Here is a 24,342-nt window from a genome sequence, read left to right on the forward strand (position 1 = left end):
GGGGAAGGGGAAGGGGGAATTTGGGCTTCCTTTAAAGCCTGCCACGCAGGCTACGTGCCGCGCAATTTCGTTTCATTCATTTTTTTTTCAGACTTCTCTGTGTCCACAATTGTTCCCTCAATCCAATATGAAAAGTTATTCTCAACATCATGAGAGGTTTCTTGGTCCTCACCGCCAAAGTCCTTATTCAGTTTATTATTAACACTCTTCGAGTTCACTCTTCGCCTATGTTATCCGCCTTTTCTGCAACATCTATTAATCTCTGATTAGTTAAGAAAATTTTCACGCAAACATTATCTATAAGAACTATCCTGGAAACTTCAGTCTCAAAAATGAGATGTGGACGCTCCATTTTTAGTAGTACAGGCTCCTTGGTGTGAAGATAGATTTGAGGTACACACACCAAAGAAAATTCCCTGGTGCCGTTTTGGTTTTTCCAAGAACTTTATGCGCGATAAACCTGTCACAATTTGATTTGGAACTAATTCTTCTTCGGGCTAAAAAAACCGTTGGCATTGTCCGATGGCTTCTGACTATTGTTTTTATTAAAGCTCCCCCTTTTAAATCCAATTTTTGAAGCACCCACGACTCAATCGAGAAAATACTGTGTTAGAAAAAAAAACTCAATCTATTTTTCAAAATGCTAGTCCCCTGTAATTATCAAGGATATGATATGGCTGCATAACAATAAGAGGGTATAAACATGGCTATTTTAGGACCGAGATGGTGGGCACGTGTATACTAAATAGGAAAAAAAAATAAATGAAACAACTGAGAAACCCTTTTCTGAAAAAGCTTTAGATGCAGACAGTAGGCCTTTTTTATAATTCATGATTTAATTCGCTTATAATCTGTCTATTCGTATAGGGAAACCCTTTTGTTACCCAAATAATGTCCATGCACTCCCACAACAAGAAATATATAGACAGCTTACAGTGCTATTTCTTTTTTTAGAAAAAAAAAGAAAGTTGTGTATACATATATATATGAATACAAACTTACCTGTGAGCAAAAGGGAATTAGAGGTCAGAAATTTTAGAAATAAAAATCTGACAAAAAAGATTTTAATTTTCTTCATTTCTGCATTATCACAAACATAAAATTGCTATAAACTACCCGACTTGTTCATTTTCTTTTAAATGGAAAAATATTCCTTTAATTTCTTTAACGATCAGAACGAATTCATTTACAACGACGGAGCAATTATCAAAAATCTATGGCCTATAAACCGTACATTTTTTTCAATTGAGGCTTATTGAAGAGTGCCCTTGGGCAGATAAAGTTCATTTCCGTCGAAATGGAATTTTCAGAGTCTCGAATGAATGCGCCCACGGATATAACTGCTTACTTAGGTGTGGCCTTAATTCTCGAAATTCTCAGTCATTTACTAGGAAACCTTCATTTTAATTTAGCCCTTCCTGGGGTAAGTCTCACAGAGTGTGAAATAAAATAAAAAGCTTAATCTGCGTTTTAGAGTTTTACGTTAATAATACTGGGACATTTCCGTTGAAAACTCCGAACAGTCTGCATTTAAATCCAAGAGGAAGGTTTGCTCTTGAATACACTTAAATTCAAATTAATAATGCTTTTAAAGCGCCAATGCTGAAGCCACTAGTGCTTTGTCACGGCAGTTGAGCAAACTATAAAAATTTATATTTTCAGTTTTAGTTTTGTTCTTTTTGTAAAAATGAAACATCCTTATAAGGATCATACTAATTTTTGCTAAAAGGAAAACTTCAAAATAAAATGCTCGGTATTTTTTACTTTTTTACGCGTGGGTTTGTTAAGATTGAAGTTGTTTTTTATACAGTTGAATTACTCTGCTGTCATCCCAAGGAGACTTCATAATTTAGCCTGCAAAATTTTTAGCACTTATTGTATCAATTTGGCCTGAAGAATATTCATTTTTTTAGCAGAATTGGGTCGGAATACAGAACGCGGGATACTTACTGTCGTGGTGAGGTTAGTTTTATTGGAACTTAGTATAATGGTTGAGTTTGAAATCAAAGAAAATGAAATTCAAACTTAGGATAAATTGAGCCTCCCAAAAAAACATAAAAATGAAAACAGAAATTCACCAGAAAAAAGTTAAATTCGAGACAAATTAAAGCGTTCCTTCGGAATCAGGTCGCGCAGGCATGTAGCTATACAGGTCCTCCGACATATACATGGCGTATATTACAATATTTTTTCATTAAGTCTTCATTTGCCATAAATATTACAACAAATATTTGAACACAGAATTTGAACCGATTTACGCTGCCTGAGCAGATTTTAGAGCGGAATAAGGGGTATACAATTACCCAAAAATTTAAATGCCTGAAGGCGGAATGTTTCAGTTACCAGAATCATAATCGGGCGGCGTGCAAATTCAAACCGGTTTTCCAATCCTTTATTGACCTTGATTAAATTTGCATGACAAACTGATCGTTTGAATTTGTGCCAAGCATTATATTTGTCAGAATATCATAGAAAATTGCACATAAACATCACTAATTGACTGTGCTTTTAGTACTAATAGTTAATTAATGATACCTTGACCAAATGTAACGAGATGTTATAACCTACTTGCTTTAATTTACATTGGTGGTCTTATTGATCCTTTCGGTTTAAAATTTACTGAGAAAAATATTTAATGTACATTTAGATACCTCTGGAAGTACGTGTTATAAAAAAGCTGAGGTAAAACAATTATTACCAGTAAAATTTCCTGACCGTTTCTTTCACTACCTGATTTCTAAATTATATGAAAAAGATTTTCAATTACAATTCACTCTAAAATTTGGTGATTAAAGTATTTGAGAGGCCGGAAGAACGATCGCCTCAAAAAGCCCCATGAAATGCCAACCTTTGCACTGACGTCAGGATTGCTTTGAAAAGTTGAAAAAAAGCTCCTTGTTTCTCGGGCACTTCATTTGGCAATGCTAAATGATCTGTTTGGAGAAAATCTGGCATTTTGAAAATAAACAGCGGAGGTCTAAGTTGTAAAGAGGCAATTGCACTTCGACCTAATTGCAAAAAAAGACATCTCTCAAGCCGGTCTTGCGGCTAACTGTCGCAACCTTTAAGTTTGTTTGTGTTAAATTTTTGGCGAAAACATTCGGCCTCTTTCAGTCTTGCTAATAACATAAAAAACAATCTTATTCACGGAGTTTGGGAGCCAGTGAAAAATCATGGTGGTTACATTTCTTGTTTTTATTTTTGTGTTCGCACAGTCAAGATTTGGCAAAGCAGTTTCAGTTGATGATAAAGTAGTAAAGCTTGCACAACTGACTGTAAAATGCGAGGAGAAGGTGAGGAATGCATTGCCGAATTTTATTTTGCTTTAAATTAAGCGTATTTAACTTCATTTTCGTATATTAGTGAAATGGCTTGGTTTTTACGTTTGTTGTCTCAGCTAAAATGACAAATGATGTATGAAATAATTTTTGCTCTATTTTTTGCAGTACGGGGAACCATTAGCCAGGAAAGTAAGTATAAAAATATCGCTAATTCATCACAATCCTTGCGGTCTCTAAGATTTTGTCGTCAGTACGACTGAAAGGGCTTTATTTTTCATCGTAGAAATCACTCTGTATCACCGAAAGTACATTAAACAAAGAAAAGGGTACAGAATATCTCTTCTGATAAATAATAACCGAAAAATTTTCTAGAATTTTATATGTAATATATCGAGTTTTAGATCGATTGGTCATAATGTTATTGTTAATTTTACTCCGTTTTGGAAAACGTCCCGGAAATTATTTTAAAATTTTCCTTTGTACAAAGACGAACAAAGCAATTTTCACTTGCAACATGTAGTACTCCTTAAATGTAATAATCACCAAAGAATGCAAATTCGTGTTTGTGAAAAAGTATATATACATCAACAGGGATTTTACCTTTATTTTTTTCTCACCATTTTTTATACTTAGATGTTAATAGAAAGAGTCGGAGCGAATGCCGTTAAATCCTGAGCGATCTGGCCACACGTCCAAATGATCGAATCAATTATTTAAGACTCATTGATTTCACACAGAAAAGTTTAGTCATCGGCGACGGTGATATCTTTGAATGCCTATTTAAAAAGCAAAATTATTCAGGTAAACTTATGCAGTGAAGAAACGCGGAAAACGTTGACGCCGCCCGTTTAAAAGTTGAAAATTTTCCATCACCCAACCTCAATCAACCATTCAGTAGGCCATGAAAAGTGAGTAGCAGTTTTATGAGGTTATATTACGTTGATGTAGGCGGTTTTTGTGACTCAGAGGTGGTTTTTGAATCAGAAAAGGTATAAAATTACATGCACTACAACCACAGTTCCTGTTTTTTGAAAGTACGGTGTGTGGGCTTTTATTGATAAACAATACCATATACTTTTGGCTCAATATTGAATGAATACAACATGTTTATATGATTTCCTGCTCTGACACAGCTGAATAGCTGCAGAGATTTTGCCAGAAACTTTGCAGGCGTTGAATATATCTATATGGGCTGGCGAAGGGTTTAAAAAGTATTAAGGAGGAGAACCTCACATTGAATGTTTTTAAAAAGCAGGAAAAGGAGAAAAAGCAAAAAAACCACAACTTACAACAACAAAAAAATGAGTAATGCTTAGGCTACAAGGGCCAGACTTCTGAAAAGAAGTATTTTCTATTGAGGTCTAAAGTCTTCCACCTATTGCGTCAAATAATGTTCAACTCCTCTAAGCTATCCGGGCATTGGGGCCAGCTTGAGAAAAATAGGATTCTTTTTCATAAAAACTCCTGATTGTTTTTGAAAAATATATCGATTAGCGAACTAGAATAAAAAGGAGTACCACTATACGGACAGGTTGGATCTTATTTTGATGAAATACCACGAAATTTTACACAGTTTAGCTACAATATTCCCTCTGAAAACTTAAATCGTAATGCATTGTCTTAACTTGTTTTCATTCAAAAGAAGTGGTGTGCCACGACTTCATGTATTTCTGCGACAGGTCACTGACTCAATTAAACTGTTCAATGGATGAAAAACTATCGGTAATTCAAGAGGGGTGCATCCAGCGACTGTTTTCGCGTTGGAAGAAGCAAATATTGTCTAGAAATTTCGACAGCCAAAGTTTACAAGGAGAAATGAAAAGAAGTTTTCCTATTCCTTACGAAAGCTAAAAATTTGCTTATTTTCTGTTGCTGTGGTGCACCCAGAGAGTGATATAGAAACGCCCCAAATTAAAAGAGAAACGCGCGTTAATCGGCATTGCTTTACCCATTAAACCCAGCCTATACTACTTCCAAGGCCTTCTCTCTGTTCCCGTGTTTGAATTGCGTGGAGGAAGGAGCTAAGTTTGACTGGGAGCCGATAAAAAACGCCTGGGGGCTAGGCCGCAGGGAAGAATTGTGAGTGTGTTTGCGAAAAATAGCTTGAAAAGTTACAGAGCGCGTGAAGCTATGCGCGGCGTGTCAGGGGGCGATCGGTATAAGCTTGGTTTGCGTACCCTCCCCCACCCCCTTTAACGCCTGCTACGAAGGCTAACTGGCGTCTTTCGTCATGCACTCAATCTGCTTAATCACCCCTGAGGGATAGAGATGGATTAAGGTCCGGATAAGGTACAATAATATGTGATGAATATTAATCAGTCTTAAAATATATGTGAACCTTACAGAACAGTGGATTTCCTAGAACTTACAACTGCAGCAGTAACTGTGACGAGGTAGGGGAATAACTTTTAATAAACTTTACGAAAAAAATAACGATAGTTATAGTGGGTCATACAGTAGGCTTGGAAATCACAGTCATTGCGCCCCGTGGAGCGCAGTCGATCCCTTTTTACCCCCAGGTCGATCTTAATGGCGTCTCCCATCCAACTTTTCTCTGTTTTGAAATGGGGGTTTGCTCTCGGCTGGGAATTCGTATCCTTTTTTGAACCCCTAAGATGCAAGGTCCTATAACTTGGCGCACACGGGGTATTTAACATTTCAGAACGGTAGCGCATTTTAGTTAACAAAAGGTATTGTTCTAAACGAAAATGCCTAAAACCCCCCTCCAACACATTCGAGCACTGAGAACTACTAACACTTTTAATTTCTTGAATCTTTTTTTCTTGTAGTGTTTGAAATCGAAAGAATTTTACTCTACAGCTGAGAGAAACTCTACCAAATGTGCAGTGAAATGTAATGAGGTAAGTTCTAACATTAGAGCCAAATAATCAATGATGGTCAATAACAACTGGCTTCGGATTGTAACTACTATCATTTACTAAAAGGGCGCACAGGCTGACCGGAAAATCTTAGAGACTAGAAAAGAGGGTGAGACCAATTCTGGCAATAACCACTCAATAAAAAAAGTACACTGATATTGAAACAAAAAATAGCTTCCTTCTACCTATTACTGGTGTGTTGATCTCAAGGAAATTAAGGCATGGGTGTTTTTTCAATTTCCCTGAAAAAGTCGAGGGGTGGTCTAAATTTTGAGGATTAAGGCCTATAGGGACAAAACTTGAGTAAAATAATGACTCTCAAAAGTTTATGCGATTCCGGGTAAAAGAAGATATAAATTAGGTCACGTGACCTTGAACGGCCATTTTGCGCGTAAAAAACGTAAATTAGAAATGGCACCATTTTATAATAGCAGACAATCAAAGAAATTGCAACCAAAATGTCCCCAGATAAACGACTAAACATCTGTGCCTGGGTTTGTTGAAAAATTTATTGAAAGTGTAAATAAACGAAATTTTGTACTAGTACCCAGTCTCCTCATCAAACGATTTTCGAATTTCCTTCCTGTCTAAAAGATTAACTTAAAAGGCCCGGACACAGAAATGATGTACCCACTAGTCTTATAACTATGACGATAACGGCAACTTCCAGAAAGTAATGAAAAGTGGTGCCATATTGCCAAGTTGATTTTTGTGCTAAAAATAGCCTTAATAGGTCACGTGACAATTAATCACTCCAATTATCGTTCAAAGTTATTAAACTTATACCCAGGAAGTCTGTCCTTAAGTTATTTCGTGCTATATTGAAAGCTTAACCGGGATTAAAATTGAGCCTCAGGTTAGCGCTAATCGGACTTCGAAAAACTGGTACCAGTTAACTGCACCTTCTTTTCTTCTCTCCTGTTGGAAAATATTTTTCCCCATGGAAGGCATGATTATTTTTCAGACTGGCCACGGAATCCCCTGCAAGAAAGGATGCGAATTTTATCATCGCATAGTGAATTCAGGTGTGAAAAACTTCATCAAGTTCTCTAATCTTTTCGTCCTTTTCATTCCTAAACCTCTCTCCATAGTATTCCGTTACTAATTACTTCAAGTTTAAAATCTCTTTTTCAGGGTTTTTGCAATGAAAATGAACTCGTATTTAAGCCTATTTTTCTAACGGCAACTGGTTCAAATTAATTGTCAAGATGCATGTTTTCAAAAATCCAGCAAAAATACTGAAACTTAATCCTACATCCTCTTTTGACATAATTGAACCATCATTATCTCCAAAATGTAGAATTTATTTTTAATTAGTTTTCAAAGTCTGTGTAGGTAAAAGAAATTGATGACAACAGCCTCGCTGATAACAGAGTTTTGTCTTTATCCATAGAGTAATTTAGATGTTCTTATTTATCTATTTATTTTTATTTTATTTCTTTTATTTATTTATTGCAGTTGACGGCATGAACGATACAAGAAAAGCAGTAGTCAAAGGCCCTTATCTTTTTTGTCGTACCCTAAATTGGCTGGTTATTAACTTCGAATTTCGTTTCCTTAATCTTATTCCTGCTGTTGAACCCATCATCCTTGTTCTTAGGTGGCGTTATTGGGAAGATCAATGGAATACATTTGATAAGCCAGTAGGTGTCTAATATGAAGATCATTAACCATACGTAGACAGTCCCCTTATAGAGGTGCGGTCGGTGCACACGACCCGGATCCAGACCACTGTGGTCCCTTTTCAGACTACACTGGTCAAACCCCCGCTTTACGGTCACCTCATTATATTACGGACAGTTTGCTGTTTCCATGGGGAAAGAAAGCCCTTACATTTTCTCGAAATGCAATCCACTTAATGCGGACACCCATTAATACGGGCACTTTCTATGACCCCCTCAGTGTCCGTATTAACAGAGTTTGACTGTAGTTGTCTTTGTCAAGAACAGGGGACATCACTCTCAGCAAATTAATAGATCTGATTAATATTGTTAGCGCCCGCGCGAGTCGCAGTTTTTGCTGTTCTGTGTTTAAGCTTTCCGCAGGTTAAACGGCTGATGTGTCAAAAAACGTAAAATACGTACATCTGACAGTCCCAAAGTAACATTTATTATTCACAAAAATTGAAAAAAATTGTGATCGGATTTTTCTATTTTGTTATGAGTATACACTTGTCTTGAATTTAAAAAGATGCCTGCTTCTGTCCTCGTGGCAGGGGGTTGAGGGTGAGGGAAGGGGGATACTTTATATGGGGGAGATATCGCAGGACAAAACATGGATTTTAATTCATTTCTCTGTCCTTAAAGAAGGGACACGATTTAATGCGAGGTTCTCCTAAACAAGGTTTATCCTTGTGTAAAGTAACAGTAGGGCCTTAAAAAAAGCTGTTGTATATGTCCTACACAGGAAAGGAATTTTAGGTTTTGAAGTTCGCTTTCGTCCTTAGCAGGCCAATGGTTTCAAACCCTCGGGAATCCCTAATCTCAGACTAAAGTCAAATCTCTCCTCTCAGCAACCCTGTTTCTGTTCTTGCCTCTCGACAATGATTTTTCTGGACATTGTCTGTAGACTTCAGTTATTACTACGTAGTATGCAAGCCATGTGCGTATAAAAAGAGAATAGTGTCATTATTGTTAAATTTGGCAAGGGTGTTAACTCCTGATCTAATTATTCACTTAAATCTACAGACGAAGGAGGTGCCTATTCAGCTTCGTTTACCCCCTGGTATCAAATTTCAAGTAGAGGTTTCTGTGGTAACTTCAAAAGGGCTACAGGGGACATACCGAGGGGAATGGATGTCAACACTAAGAGGTGAGTTCCAGTTAAGTTAGACCGAGAGGTAGCTGGCTTGGCAGACATTTGAAGGGAAGGGAGAGGGGGAATTAAAGTGCGCAAGCACTTAAAGGGTTTCGTCCTTGCGCACCTTATACGTTCTTGTGCGTTTTTATCCCCCTGGCGTCGCAAACGCTTGTCTAAAAATCAAACCCGAGGGATACTGCCCATGGCCGATGGTAGGCTCCTCGCTAAAGAGGTACATTTTTCAGGCTTTACGTATATAAAAGGGTAGGAATTTCATAACTTGAAGTATTAAGAAAGGTTGGTGAAATCTATCATTTCACGGGGCCTCCAACAAATCCACCTTATGGCTGAATTATCAGTTTTGGTTTGTTTAAGGTACATCAAAACAAAAAGAAGACTTCTTGTTTTGGTGATTTATTCATAAGAGGGGCCAATCTCTTACGACTTCTCATGAATAAAAAGGGAAGGAGTGTTCTTAAGTAGGTATTTGAAAGGGGTTACCATTTTCTAGTGGAACTCGCGCGCCGTATACGAAACGGGGGAAAGTGGGTTGGACTTCGGGGCAGAACGAACGTCTCCGAGGACCGGGAGATTAGCGAAGAACAAACGAACAAAGAAAAAAAATAGTAGAACTCCGTATGAATAGGCGGACAGGCAAAACTAAGGCAAGCAAAGCCACATCAATAAGAAAATAAATGCTGCTGGAGCTCTTGAGAATCAGCGACTCGGTTGAAACGTCTGAAACCGTTCCATTCAAAATTTAAATTGACGGCACAATTATTTCAACTGCAACAATAAAGTCAAAGGGCATGTATGATACCAGTTTGATAGACATTTTGCATACGCGCATCACCCTAATAAAGTCTCCGAGAAAGACCATTGTTTATAGCACGTTCTTTTGATTACCTGAATAATAAAATTAAAACAAAATTTTCTGTTAAGCTTTGTTTAAATAAAACCCTTAAAACAGCAGATCGATATGGCGTAGTTTTAGGGCTAGGGCCAGAAAACTGCGTAACGACGCAACGTCAGATTATACGTTCAACCACATCACTCAATCTTTCTTATAATTTATCTGTTCTACCTATGTAGGCTTTAAAACATTACCGCCTGGTTCAGCACACTACAAAAGCTACCATCCGGGAATCCTCCTTTTTTATTTTTTCAGATAAAGACGTTCTGGATCCTCCCAGGAACATAAGTGTTTCATTCACACCAAATGGGACAACCTTCCATGGACACCTAAGCTGGAATTTAGCACCTCACAGTGAGCAAATTTACATTATTACATTTTTAAGCTACAATCAAACAAAAATGTTTTGGACAAACTTATATTTGCGTCAATTTTTTTATGCAGGCCAATAATCAAAAACGACATGTCCAACCTCTTACAATGCTGTACACACTGATTTGTCCTAAGGTTTAACAATGAAGGGAAGCAGGGCTGGCGCAGTGTGATGACAGCCCTTGCCTCCCACCAGTAAGGCCTAGGTTCAAATACCGGAAGTGACGTCATCCGTGGGTTGAGGTTGTAAATGTTGTTTCTCTGCTCCAAGAGATTTTTCTCTTGGTATTCTGGGTTTCCTCTCTCCTCAAAAAACGAAATTCCCAATTTCCGACTGTACGATCAGGAATGCATGGTAGACGAAGAAAAATCATATGGATGTGCTACCTGTAAGTCGGGCGTTAGTTGATATTTTATCTCGGGGAGTGGGTAAGGTTATAGCATTTTAATAGCTCTTGGAATCGCCTCAGTTCAGTTGCTGAGATTCGTTAACGGGCTTTGAATGTTCAATTTCCGGTGTTTAACGAACTAATGGATAGATAGACTTGCTTTTATTCATGAGATAAAGACCAACCTATGACGTCATCGGCGTTAATGTACATGTATTCCTGCGCAAGGTAATGAGATTCATGCGCAAAAAAGGATAATTCGATGCCTTCTATACTACTACCCAAAGAATTTTTTTGGGTAGGAAAATTTGTCAAGTATTTTTTGGGGGTGGCCTGATTTAAGTCGGGATTTTTGGGGGGTATTCAAAACAATCTGAAGATTTGTGGTAGTACCCACTTATAATAACTGCAGATATGAGGGTCACTAATGAAGAAACAATTGCAAACATTCAATTTCTAACGTTTTTACGTTTCGTGTTATATTATATGACGCCTTTTGGAAATTTGTAAGGTTCGGAAATTTCGGGGGTAATTTTTAGTCCCGGGATTTTTTTGGGGTTTGATTTTTGATCCCATTCGACCATCCCCGTCATTCAGAATCGGGAGTACCTACCCCCTCCCCCCCCCGGGAGGGGGTGCAGAATAAAACTCCAGCCTATGTTTTTGACCACTTCCTACGTAATTTTATTTATGGACACGACACATCGTAGGCAAAACCTGTCACTACAACATTCACTGGCTCGCCACGCACGGAGACGATAGAGGACATGAAGAATTTACATTGAATGTACATAAGGTAATCACTACAAATGCGGATAATGTAGCAACCAATCAATACATATGCACGCGTTGCGTGTACTATGACCTACTATACCATGCATATGCATGCAGAGGGCTCAATATGCCTGTGCAAGACAACCACCTTTAACTGTAGCAGAGAAAATCTCTTATTAAAGGAACTGTGTCACGAAATTCAGCCAAATTAGGTAATTACAAAATGCCCGTTAATTTAAGAGAAACGTAAAAAATAACCCCCTAAAACACTAAAGGAAGGTTAAAATAACACAACGGATGCCACGGATGGGCAAAACTGAAGAAGATTGAAACGGATTGAAATTAGGGTTTTTGAAAACTGTTCAGCCTAACAGTTTTTCAAAGTTGATCTCTGCTGTTTGCAACTTCAAAAATAATGCTCAGAGACATATTTGTTTCTCTCGAATCTCTAATTTTGTCATTTCCATGTAATTTCCTGGCTTACTTTAAGTTCCATACCGATTGAAGGCGAGTAATTGGCAAAATTAAACAAAATGCCCTGGACTGCCGTGACACAGCCCCTTTAAGTGAAATTCTTGCTACAATACAGCTAGTCGGTTTTGTAATTCGACGTGAGTTATCCGGATTCCAGAATCCTGGGCTCTGGAATCAGAAATTCAGCTCTAGGAATCAAGAGTTTCGCTTATTTGAATCCGGAATCCAGTTTTCACTGACAATTAAAGAATCCTGAATCCAATACCTGGAATCTGGAATCTGGAATCCTTATGTCCAGAATCTAAGATTATATTAGGTTACCTCATATGAGGCGATTTATGGGGTGATATGGCCGCAAAGCAACACCTAGAACGTAGCTCAACAATTTTACCCGGAGGAATCGACCTTGAAATAGAGTAGGCGGGTAATTCCTTTCGTCAGCCATCATTACCTGAAGGAAAGTTCTCAGGGTCAACTTAGCTGCAACTTTGTAAAGGAGCATAATCCACTCCCTCGCAAAGCTTGTAGTAAAGACAACTGGTACAAGGAAAATAAGCGAGTCCTGGTTTGCGCTTCAATATTAACTCTTTTTCAGATTCATTGTAAATCTATTTAGTAATTGCCAACAAGTAGCCTCGCAAAGACGCGAGGCTGCGAGGCGGCAGCATAATAAAGCCGTGCGCGAAAGTTCTGAGTGCGTTCCATGACGGTAATGACGGACACAAGACTAACCTGCAGCCAGCATTCTCGTAAATTACAGTAACTCATGACATTTCTAAACAAATTGAACAGCGCGCGCGTATGGGTAAAATCTTTGCTCGTTGGCACTTGGCGATAGCTATAACTAGGTTTTGTTAGTATTATAAGTAGTAAGTTAAGGCCTATCCGCACTAGCGAAAAAACTATTTATTTAGACAATTTTTCTGTCATCACCAACGCTCAACAAATGCGGATGGTTTGTCTCGATTTTACAAATTTTGTCCCAGACGGGACAATCTTCGAGTCTACTTCAAAGGCGCCGCGGGCAAAATCTGCCCCGAATAAAAACTTGGACAAAATCGACTAAATAAGCTAAAATGTGTTTTTCTTTGCAATCATTTTTTGTATATCCATTAACAAATGCAAGTGTTGTCAGATGTAACGGCCTGATAATAGTAAATAGTTTCCAGTGTGGATAAAAACAAAAATTGCTAGCATACAAGTTTTGGTTTGGATGTTTCAAAGACAATTCTGATTTTGTCTGCTAGTGCGGAATAAGGCTCTTATTGTTAGGAACCCCTGAAAATCACGTGATGTGACCAAGAATGCTTCCTTGTTTAAGATAGCAAAGGCGGGAAGGAGAAAATGAGCGAGATGGCGCGTCGCCTATCTTCTTTCTCTATTGCGCTCGTCACCGGTCAATCGTGTTTCGCTGCCTTTGTTTGCCAATAACGTGCGATAAACCAAACGCCTTGAGAAGGAGGAAGTTATTTACACAATTATTTTATCCTTATTGACCCAACAAATGAGTTCTAAACTCGCAAGGTCTGTCTCAGACGGCGTACTTTACATGAGCCGAATCGAATTCTGTGAATTTTTAAAAAGTAAGTTCCTGTGAAGTACTGCGTTTGAAGTACTGAGAATCAGTTCTTCAGGAACCTAGAAAGACAGCTGTGGACCGGTATTTATTCAGACACCGCAATTCACATGAGCCGGACCAAATACATGCATACATATTTATTTTGCATCTTATTGTATTTTGAAGCTGTAGCCTGGCTGGAAATCAAGCCTAAATTTGATTCAGTTAGAACGGTGTCTGAAACAGGTCTATAATTTCATCTTAAATAGGAAAGCCTGCGCTGCTGCATTCAAATCTAAAGGCCTAACGTGATGTTTTGTTTCTTCAGCAACACCTAAGTACCAAACTCCAATATGTCATGACTGGTATGATGCCAAAAGAAAACTATACAATAAAAGTAAGTATATCTCTTATGTCGGACGTACAACTAAGGCCCGGTTCAGACGCCGCTCCACTCATGTGCCAAACCTAACTGATGAATTAAGTACGGCAAAAGAACGGCGTCTAAATCAATTTAGTACAGCAGTTTTAGTTAGGTGCGGCAAAAGCGTTAGTTCGACAGAGTCTGTCGAACTTTACTTAGGCTCGACACACGGAACGCCGTCTGAATCAGATATTGCGCCAGTGTCGCTACAACGTTGAACTTATTCAATTAGGTTTAGCACATGAAAAGTACGGCGTCTGAGCCAGGCCTAATATTTAAATTTGTATTAACAAACCTGTGTTGCCCTCTAAAGTAGTATATTTCACCGAACTTCAGAGTTATAGTAGGGGAGCAAGCCCGGCAGGGTAGTACATGGTAGTAAGCCCATTCACAGCCCTTGACAATCACCACATTTTACTTCATATACAGGATCTTGCTATGGTAACCGTGTTAGGTAGAAAAATGACCATTTCTGATTTACCAGAGCATGAGTTAATTTTGTTCATAAGCTTTTCTTTTCTGTTTTAGGTCTACTCAGTTGCTGATCACAAAGAGAAAGGTGCTGTCGTGTACTATGAAACCCCGTCCTTGGGTAAGTGCTTATATTACTAGGAAAAACTAAATAAGAATTCCTTGTGAGGTCATGGCTTTACCTTAAAATCACTCCATTTATAAGTTTTGATATCGTTCGCACAGTCGAGTGAGGTATTGCGATTGACAGGAAACTGATTCCCATACCACGTGTTGTTGCTGTTGTTGTTGTTGTTGTTCTTATTATTATTATCATTATTATCATAATTGTTAATATTATTATTAATATCATTTTTATTAGCGTGCTATTGTTTGTAAGCTCTAAAACAATTGCAAGCATGAGCATAGCTGGCTTTAAGCCGTTAAGCCCGGGCTTAACAAAAATTTGGTTCAAAATGAGCTTATGTAATGCAATTTTAACAGGGTGTGAAGTTGCATCTACAATACAATAACCAATGTCCTTCGAGGTAATGGGCATGCAAAACTGGCACGTTATTCACCAGGAAAATCTGTCGCTGAGCACTATCTTGTTTTTTGCCAGTAGATTCGTCCTCAAACTTTATCGCATCATTGGGACCCACTCAATTTGTCAAATGTAGGCAACTTTTTCTGGACTTTTTCCAAGTTCAAAAAGAAAGAGGAAAATTTAGGTCGTCCTATGTTCACGCCCTCCACAAATCATCGCATTAGGAGGTTTCACGTCGTAGTCGTGCACTGGACGTCGAAGAAATGTAGTAAAAAGCGTGATGCGCGTGCAGAGCTGTGCGTTTGCTCAATTGTATTTTACGTTGTCGTTGTCATCTTCTTCGTATCTCAACTTATCGCCCTTGCTGACAATGCAGGTGCATTCCTTAGAGACGTCATAATTAGCAGGGGTTACTGAAATCGACAGGAAACTCTCTTGAGTAACGTGATACTCATGAGTCAAAAATAATTTAATTTTGTCGTCTTTTCATTCAATTATTTTTTCGTAGATTGCTTCAACGCTACTGGATTTTACATTTGCGGTGAGTTCTTGCAGTCAACTATATTATTTTGTCAGTATTACTGCTACAGCTTCTAATTAAGCAAGAGAGAAACACCCATCCTAGCCCTTGGGATACCGTAAAATTCCGAAAATAAGCCCCTCCAAATATAAGCCCCCCAAACTGGTAACGCAAAAAACCCTCCGTTAAATCGCCCCTCCAAATATAAGCCTCCCGGGGGCTTGTACTTGGAAAATTGCCCTCAAATACAAAGTAAAACAAAGCAAAAACGATAAATTTACTTCCAACTGTAAGGCTAGCCTTATCGATTTTGAAACACAAATTTCCCTCCTTAGATAAGCCCCTCCGAATATAAGCCCCTCCAAAAATAAGCCCCTCAAAAAGGGCCTTTGAAAAATATTAGCCCCGGGGCTTATTTTTGGAATTTTACAATATGTGAATTTCACCAAAGTTATTTTTAGACCACCTATTATTCTCTCTTGTTCTAAGAAGACATTGCTGCTGTATCGTTACGATGGTCAGTGTGATTGGACGCTTTATAAGTGAATCAATTTTGCCGAGTAAGAGGGCCTGCATTTTATCCATCTCAGGCCTTTACCGGCAATGCTGGACGCAACTTCAATATTCTCACGATAACTGCGGGTGACAAGAGAATCCCGCAATCCTAATCTCCAGTTTGCTATTACACTTTCACGGCTCGTATGTAGCCAGCTTCCAAGAAGAATGAATAAAATGCACAGAATGCAGTCTGATCACGCGCGTTTGGATTATCTATCCCGTGAAACTTATGCAAAGCACACCACAGTGTTGGAGCAAAAGCGTTTTGACTTTTGATCGTTGTCTCCAGACACTCCGTAACCTTTGGTTATTACTAGTACAAGATATGTCGTGATTAGATTTCTTTGTATTCTCACAGTGTTTGGACCACCGCAGAACCTGACACTCCTGAATGTAACGCATCTGTCACACAACACATCAACGGCCAACGTGACATGGTCACCGCCTCTTAATGTATCGTCAGTAGATGGTTTCCAGGGATATAGCTTGTCGTGGAGAAAGGTCCCTATATTAGAGAAACAAAAGTCTAAACCCCATTTCGAAACCACAGATTTGCCGCCGGTAAGTCTATGAACTCATCGTTGTTTTAGTTCGATTTTTAACCCTTGAACCAGCTGTGAACAGTAACTGAAACTTAAACGCAGTGTGGGAGCAACTCAGTTCAGTTTAAGCAAGATCATGCAGCTTAAGCAAGGACTGTATCAAAGTTTACAAAAAGAAAAAGAAAGTATCGTTGACTAATCGTGTTCACGTCCTCCATAAAACGTGAAATTAGGACGTTCCGTGTCGTAGACTTGCTGACACGACAAAGAAATGAAAATAAAAGCGTGATGCACGTGTTAAGTTGTTGTTTTGCCAATTTTAACTTATTGGTTTTTGTCGTTCTTGTTGCCGTCGCCGTCGCCGTCGCCGTCGCCGTCATCGTTGCTTAAGCTCCCTTCTGTGCCTGTAAAATCTTTGGAAATAAAATTTTGACGTATTTTTCACCACCTATATATGTTATGTATCACAATCATACAACGCATTTTTTTCACCTTCACAGGAAAACACCAGCTTTCAATTGGTTGATCTTCACAATGGATTTCCTTATGTCTTTAAAGTAAGTTTTCGCTGCTGCGCGCGCACTCCTTTGACGTCGTCTAGTCAGAGGTACGGTAAAATTATATGATATATGTATAAAAGCAAAAAATAATAATGACACCCCATGGAAAATTTTGTTGTGTCTTGAAATCATCCAGACAGTCTCTTTTAAAAAGCTCGTTTACAATGCCAACTACTGCGTAATCTATAAGGAAGGAATACCAAAAATTTGCAGTGAGGAAGGAAGGGTTAAAGCTTACACGATAATGTCTTTTCTTGAGAAAATTCTATTGGTTTTTATGTACTGCTTATTTTTGCATAAGCCCCGCAATACCCCATTTTCACTATAATTGTTTGCTTATTTCTTTGTTTGTTTGTTTTTCTTATGCTGAAAATCTGTTTGCCACTCAGTTTTCTTCCCCATTGAGCTTAAAACCTGCAAAAGTGCACTTCAATAGAAACCACCTGGTTTGGTAACCAGGTCATAGATTAGACACTTGTTGGGAAAACTCAAATTACTTTTTCCCAAATCACCGGGCTCGGTCATGAAGGAATATCATTCTTATAAAGATCGTTTGGTTTCGTGCTACCATACTTAATTTGAAAATTTGTTTTAGAACCGGAAGGAAGGCGGACTTACCAGCCGAAAGCGATTAAATTGTTTGATCGAACAATCTTATGAACATTGCTTTGGTCGTCAACTCCACCGTTATCACTTGCACTTAACCGGAATGCCTTTTTATTTATGTTAGGTTTCTGCAGTATCATCAAAAACCGGAAAAGGGCAAGAGGCAATACTACGTTTCAACACGTCAGATAAAGGTTCATTATGGCTGCTAGTACAAGATTGGGTGTAACTGGATTGAAAACAAAGAATTATGCTATATTCCAACTTATATGCATACGCCTTTGTGAACAAGAACGATAATTATCCATGTACCAACTTACCCACTGTACTCTTCGATGATAGCTTACACTTCATCGTCCGCACAAGCCTGCTAGCAAGCTCTCCTTTAAATAGATATTGTGAGAAGTGTCGAGCGACAGGCAAGAAAGTAGTATAGTAGGGACGTTTTACTCCGTTTTTTGCAGTGAAATCTTATTAATGTGCAGTGGAACGCATTAACGCAAGTGTTTCGTGCTAGAACGAGCTAATTTGCTCTCTATCTATTTAATATGCATGTTTTGCGGCTGTAAATAGACCTTGTGCGTAAAAATGTTACGATTTAATGTTTTTGGGTCACAAATGACATCACGACCAATGAGAGACAAGACGCAAAATATTTAAAATAAACTAATAACATCATCTACCTGAAAGCTTTCATACCGGTTAAACAACCTAAAAGCGCACAAGATCTCATCTTGATGAGATTCCTCCGCATTTTATTTTATGACGTCATCGGCGTTGATGTATTCTACCTCAAATTAATGAAATTCCACAGAAAAAACGGAGTAAAACATCCATACTATACCACTCACGCGAAAAAAGAAAGATGAGAGTGAGAGGAGACTTACAAACCACTAGCTCGCGCGTCCTCATCGCGGTTTCCCTTGCTCGTCACTCGAAATGGACAGCTTGCTCGCAGGCTACACCCGCACCAGGGTGCAGGCCGTGAGTGTGTGAATGTGTTTACAATATTAACAGACTGATGTGGATATTGGCGTAGTTAAATAGTACTTGTCTTCCATAAATGATACTAAAAAACTTTCTGACTTGGCTTTTCTACTGCAAAGAAAGCTGCATAAGCTGGTGGTGATTTCATTGACCCTTCTTCTCAAAATAGACTACTACATAGGAACAGTAAAACGCCCTCTTTCCACGTTTTCTAAACCTTTTCCTGGATAACTGCAGTTAAAAAGGTTTCAGCTCCTTAACGTAGTATTTCTCAAGTTAAATCTCTAAGGTACGAAACTACTGTGTTCGGATTCTTGTGAACATACTTCACCCTTTCTACCAAAAGAGAGACCAGCCTGTAATCTGTCCTTGGTTTACTACCCTTACCGTCAAACAATGAAAATAATGATAAACAATACAAAGTTATTGTTTTCGTCGACCAATGAGGTGTGTACACTGCTCGTACACTGCTCGCTCAATCAAACGTAAAAGTCATGAGAATAAAGAAAACGATATGCAATTTTAAAAGGTCTTGAATGTTAAACAAATTCTCCTCATTTGTTCAACACAAAATGTACGTATTAGCGCTGTGTAGAATATGCATCCTGATATCAGGGTTTGAAGAGGTAACAAAGGGTAGTATTTTATCATTCTTTTGCACCCATAGATCCTCCGTCCAAAGACGTTGAGAACTTTCAAGACACACCTACAAAACAACGAACTACTGACACCCCGTACCTTCTTGTGACGGGACTTGTAGTAATAGCAGGAATCGCTGGTTTCTTTGCATTAGCCTATCTTTTCATAAAGCGGAAATACGGAAACATGTCAACAGCCGTCCAACATATGCAGGTCCAATATAACATAGCGAGAAGGGCATTGTAAGTATTGCTTTTGTTAATTCCCCCTCCCCCTCCCCCTCCCCCTCCGATCCACCTCCCCCTTCTCCCTTCGCTTCCCTCTCCGTCCGTTTACCACCAAAATCCTCCTGTGATGAACTATCGTCACATCGAGGAGAAGATAGGAATTCTCCAAAACAAATTTATGGTTTGTTAACTTGCGAGTAGAGTTAAGTAATTGGGCATTAGGCTACGTTGAGATTTTTTGGCCGGTTTGGTCGAAAATAAGACCAGAGTAGTCTAAACACCAGAACCGTTTAAATGCTTGTAAGGCAAAGGCGTGGTTGCATGATGCGTGTTCACTGGAAGAGGCCATTTTAGATTTGCTTAAGTAGCGCTCTGGTCATGAGCAGATGTTACAACCTCTGACAAATTCAACCTGGTTAAACAGTTCCGTGTCAACATAGCAAAAAACTAAAAAGTTCCCTGTGAACAAAGTGTCCGGCCAAATTTTCTAGAAGGTCGAAAATTCGTCTGGTAGCATGTGAACAAGGCCTTATTTTCATCCCTGAATGCTGAGACACAAGCTTTGAAGAAACGCCAAAATAAATTATGACGGAATCCACTAGCAAATTGAATAATTTTAATTACCAGTGGACAAAAGCCTTGTACAAAAATAATTTGTTTTATTGCACTCTATTTTAAATTTTTTAAGGGCTAAAGATGTAATTTAAATAGAAATCTAAGAAAATGAATGTCAAATTTCACAAGAATTGTGAAAACACAAGTAAATTCCGAAACTTTCATGTGTAAGATGTAATTTTGTGAAATTTGACATTCTTTTTCTCGGGCTCCCATAAGAAATTTTCTTTGGTGTTATTACAGATGACTAATTACATCTTTAGCCTTTGAAAAATGTAAAAAAGAATGCAATGCTCTAGATTACTTTGTTACAAGGTTTTTGTCCACTGAAAATCAAAATTACTCAATTTCCTAGTTAATTTCGTGAGTTTAACACGAATCTGTTCTGTTCACTTTAAGGATGTTGTTACCAGAAGATGCCCTTCCGATCATTGAACCGGATGAGTGGGAAGTAGAATACAGTAGTCTCGCGTTCGGTAAACAGATCGGAGAAGGTGCATTTGGTACTGTTCATAAGGCAAATGTAACTGGTTTACCGGGATATCCTTCGCAAAGAGAGGTTACTGTGGCGATCAAGAAATTAAAAGGTCAGAGACCTCACAACTTTTTAACGTCCCTCATGCCAAGTCTATTTAATGTATATATTTAGCCAAGGCTAAAGGCGAACCTAACGATGAAAAATTGATAATTTACTTCACACTATTAACTTGTAACCATTGCAAAGAAATTCACTAGGAATTGAGGCTGTGATCAGTTGAAAAGTAGTAACTTGTCAGCGGATAGCTTCAAGAAACATGTAACCTCTATGGGTCGACAACTGAGTCTGCGGTACTATCATGTGATAATGGTCAGCAGATACCTTTCTTGACAGTTGTCAATAGACCACAACATCGATGTTCAATATCAGGGTTGGAGGCTCCCACATGTACACAATCTACAAAGTGTGAGATTTCACATTGGTGTTCCTACGGTGCGGACGGACGGGTGGATGGGTGGACGAGTGAGTGGACGGACGGACAGACGGTTACGTAACTACCAAAATTTCTCGGATGGATAGATAACCAGTTTTTGTTTTTAGCTATGGGGCTCCGCTCGCGTGCGCTGTGGAGCTTCGCTGGTAAAAACTATAACACCAGATAAAAATTTCGTTTATAGATGGTTTCTGCTTCCTGAGTCAGTATGTAACTACCCGTACTTTCTTAAAAATGCTTTTCCCAGCTAAGAAGAACATCATAAACTGTAACAGAAATCTTGATTGCGGCTAATATCTTTTGATGTCACAGCACTCAGACAAAAGTTGGTCACACCTTTAATAGAATCTTAAAATTGAAGGAAGGGAAGGGGACACAATTAACACCACTACCGTAGCGTGTACTAAAGTGAGATATTCCCTTCCCCACTCGCCTCTCGCAAGGGGAAAACGGAAGGAAGGGATGAAAGAGAACATTTCAGTTTCTATCTATCTATCAATATGATTTTGGTGACCAAACAGTTCTTTGTCAACAGCAAATGCAAGCCTGGAGGATCGACGAAACTTTATCACAGAGATGACCCTGATGAAGGAGATTGGTAAACATCTAAACATTGTCAGCATTCTGGGCTGTGTGACCACAGGAGGTCCTATGTGTCTTATTACAGAGTACTGCCCTCATGGGGACCTCAGGTCCTACCTCAGACGTATCCGGGATAAGGTTGGTGGGACACGTAAAGGGCGCGTAATTTTGACATCAACAATCATAACACTGACGAAATAATGCCCGGACGTTTCGGTGACCTCATGAGCTAACCGCCGTCCGGTTAGCTCCGACAATTGGATAAGCGCCGGCCTGTCGAGCGGGAGGTCTTTGTTTAGTTTGGTCATTATATAATTGTTTTTCAGAGTCCAAATTTTCATGCGAAATACCAATTTCCCCTTGTCCCAAAGAAAGCTTAAATTGCCGATGGATTTGGTCTCCGCCGGTTCCAACAAAGAATCAATTAGCGCTCAATTGGCCGAGTTGCTCCAAATCAACTCCACCAACCCAGATCGAGCATGAGATGTAGCTGCCCCCAGACGACTCTCTTTCGATGAAAATTTGCGCGCAAATGAAGACGGGAAGTAAAAATACCTCTCATTTTTCTCCTTGCCATGGTCCCTTGCGCTTCGTCCCCAGTCACTCACGTGTCACTCGCGTTTCGCGCTCGACTCTGTGCGAAAAACGAAGTGCATGAGGAGGAGACAGGATTTGTAACGTTATAATTGCGTTTTCTCGTATTCCAAATACATGCTTTGATTGGTAACAGAAGTGCCCGAGCAGGAGACAAGATTTGTAATGTTATAATTGCGTTTTCTCGTATTCCAAATACATGCTTTGATTTGTAACAGGTTCTGAAGATCACCTGTACGGCTTAACTAAAAATGGCCTTTACTTTATAGAAAAACAACCCTCACTTTATTCTCCCGAGTGGATTTGTGAGCCCGGTGTACAGACGGAAGGGACTGCCAGGAAAAGGAACCAAAAGTCCAAGTCCAGTGAAAAAGCTCAAGGTAAAACAACCATCTCCAGCGCATGCGCAGTAGCCTTGCTTACCTTTAACTTTTGTGAAACTTTAACTTACACTTTGCGTGCGGCATTAATACGGATTATATGGTATAACTGATGCATGGCTAGTGAAGTATATATGTAAAAAGAACATACTTATGATCACTACAGACATATATACCCAGACTGATCGTAGGCACCGTCCACATGTATACGAATACTTTTGAAAGCAGATATTTTTTTCTCCATTTTAGGCCATCCCCCTAAAATGTTTCGTTTCCCATCGCCCTCCCTCTTGTGAAGGTGGCTCGGTCGAGCAAAAAAAAAAAGAAAAATGAACACATGATTGCATAATAAATCTCACGTTTAGTCTGCAAGATATAATCAGATGGTAAAAGATGTATATTAACAGGACTATCAGATGTCTAAAAAGGCTACAAAAAGAAGAATCGATGATAATTTAAAACAATTGGTGTTAATAAGACAAGATCGTGTGCTTGTAAATTAAAGTACTTGCTTCTTTACAAGTGATTCTGGAATGTGTTTTTTTTTTTTTTTTTTTACTTTTCCAAAAAAATGGGTCGGTCGGGCGATGGGAAACGAAACATTTTATGGGGATGGCCTTAGCCTTCCATCCACACGTGGATCAAAAACGAAGGTTTTCGAAAACGGTCTTGAAGGTAGAAATTTTTGAAAATGCCGTCTTATCATTTTTGAGGATGTATACATCGTATGCTAGATGCACTGCGCATGATTAATAAGAAAAAATATTGTGTTTTCATCGTTGTCGCGTTTCCGTGTGGACGGGCGAAGACTATTCAAATACGCTTGGTGTAAGGTGGGTATTTTTTTTTGTAAAAACAGAGCTAAAAATCTCCGTTTTCAAAAATATTCCGGTACGTGTGAGTGAGGCCTTAGATCGTACGAGCATCTGTGGAAAAGTTTGTTTTAAAATAAATGAATAATAATATGTGTATTGCTTATTTTCAGCAAGCGTTCTCAGGAAGTTGTCTACAGGTACAAAAAAGCGACGGCTACGAAGCTTACTTCTCCGAAAATACTGAAGGGACGTACGGTGAGTAAATCTTCGTTTGCATGATACTGCTGCGAGATTTCGGGCGGAAATAGAATTCTTGCTCCGTTACAACAACCTGGGTGAACTCGCACCGCTATGGCTCGTTCCGTTATGGCATTTTCTACCGCGGTTGTTCCGTAGAACCCTGATATAAAGAATCTCAACATAATGAAGTCCTCGGTATAACGGACTACATCCTCCTCTCTAGTTAAACCTCGATATAACGAAAGCTCTTTGTAGCGAATAATTGAATTTTACCAGTCTCTGTCCCCACTGTATCAAATAAAGCAATGAGGAGCTATGGGAAGAAGCCTGTGTGAACTCGTGCCACCATGTAAACAACCAAAACTTTGGATAGAACAAATAAAATACGCATTAAAAATTAAATCTAAGCCTAGAAATGTTCAATCAAACTCATTCTCGCCCCCAGAGCCCGTCGTTTCTTATTCACGTGGTTGGGAAACGAGGGGAGCCATAAGGGGAGCCACTGGTCGGTTACAAATTAAGCAGAGTGGCTCTGGGGACGAGTATGAATCAAACTCAAATCCTCATGTCTCTGAGCAAGCGCAGAAGTGTGGAATTGATATACAGAAATGGCTGACAGTAAAACAATAGATAACGAGGAAAGTAC

At 39.0% G+C, this 24,342-nt stretch overlaps 1 protein-coding gene across 1 annotated transcript in view; it reads left to right on the forward strand.

Moving 5' to 3' along the window:
• Nucleotides 1-2,928: 2,928 nt before the first annotated feature.
• The window catches only part of LOC140934544 (uncharacterized), a 28,235-nt gene continuing 6,821 nt past the window's right edge, over nucleotides 2,929-24,342 (forward strand). The window contains exons 1-19 of the mRNA XM_073384151.1: nucleotides 2,929-3,293; nucleotides 3,447-3,470; nucleotides 5,627-5,674; nucleotides 6,071-6,142; nucleotides 7,125-7,185; nucleotides 7,619-7,803; nucleotides 8,848-8,971; nucleotides 10,128-10,226; nucleotides 13,745-13,836; nucleotides 14,392-14,455; nucleotides 15,369-15,401; nucleotides 16,297-16,499; nucleotides 16,981-17,037; nucleotides 17,771-17,840; nucleotides 19,301-19,514; nucleotides 20,514-20,701; nucleotides 21,621-21,805; nucleotides 22,531-22,641; nucleotides 23,627-23,711. Coding sequence (XP_073240252.1) covers nucleotides 3,174-3,293; nucleotides 3,447-3,470; nucleotides 5,627-5,674; nucleotides 6,071-6,142; nucleotides 7,125-7,185; nucleotides 7,619-7,803; nucleotides 8,848-8,971; nucleotides 10,128-10,226; nucleotides 13,745-13,836; nucleotides 14,392-14,455; nucleotides 15,369-15,401; nucleotides 16,297-16,499; nucleotides 16,981-17,037; nucleotides 17,771-17,840; nucleotides 19,301-19,514; nucleotides 20,514-20,701; nucleotides 21,621-21,805; nucleotides 22,531-22,641; nucleotides 23,627-23,711 — 2,035 coding nt within the window. The 5' untranslated portion in view covers nucleotides 2,929-3,173. The remainder of the gene's footprint in view (nucleotides 3,294-3,446; nucleotides 3,471-5,626; nucleotides 5,675-6,070; nucleotides 6,143-7,124; nucleotides 7,186-7,618; nucleotides 7,804-8,847; nucleotides 8,972-10,127; nucleotides 10,227-13,744; nucleotides 13,837-14,391; nucleotides 14,456-15,368; nucleotides 15,402-16,296; nucleotides 16,500-16,980; nucleotides 17,038-17,770; nucleotides 17,841-19,300; nucleotides 19,515-20,513; nucleotides 20,702-21,620; nucleotides 21,806-22,530; nucleotides 22,642-23,626; nucleotides 23,712-24,342) is intronic.

This window comes from Porites lutea, chromosome 4 (genome assembly GCF_958299795.1).
Source record: "Porites lutea chromosome 4, jaPorLute2.1, whole genome shotgun sequence".
In the NCBI taxonomy this organism is placed as follows: domain Eukaryota; kingdom Metazoa; phylum Cnidaria; class Anthozoa; order Scleractinia; family Poritidae; genus Porites; species Porites lutea.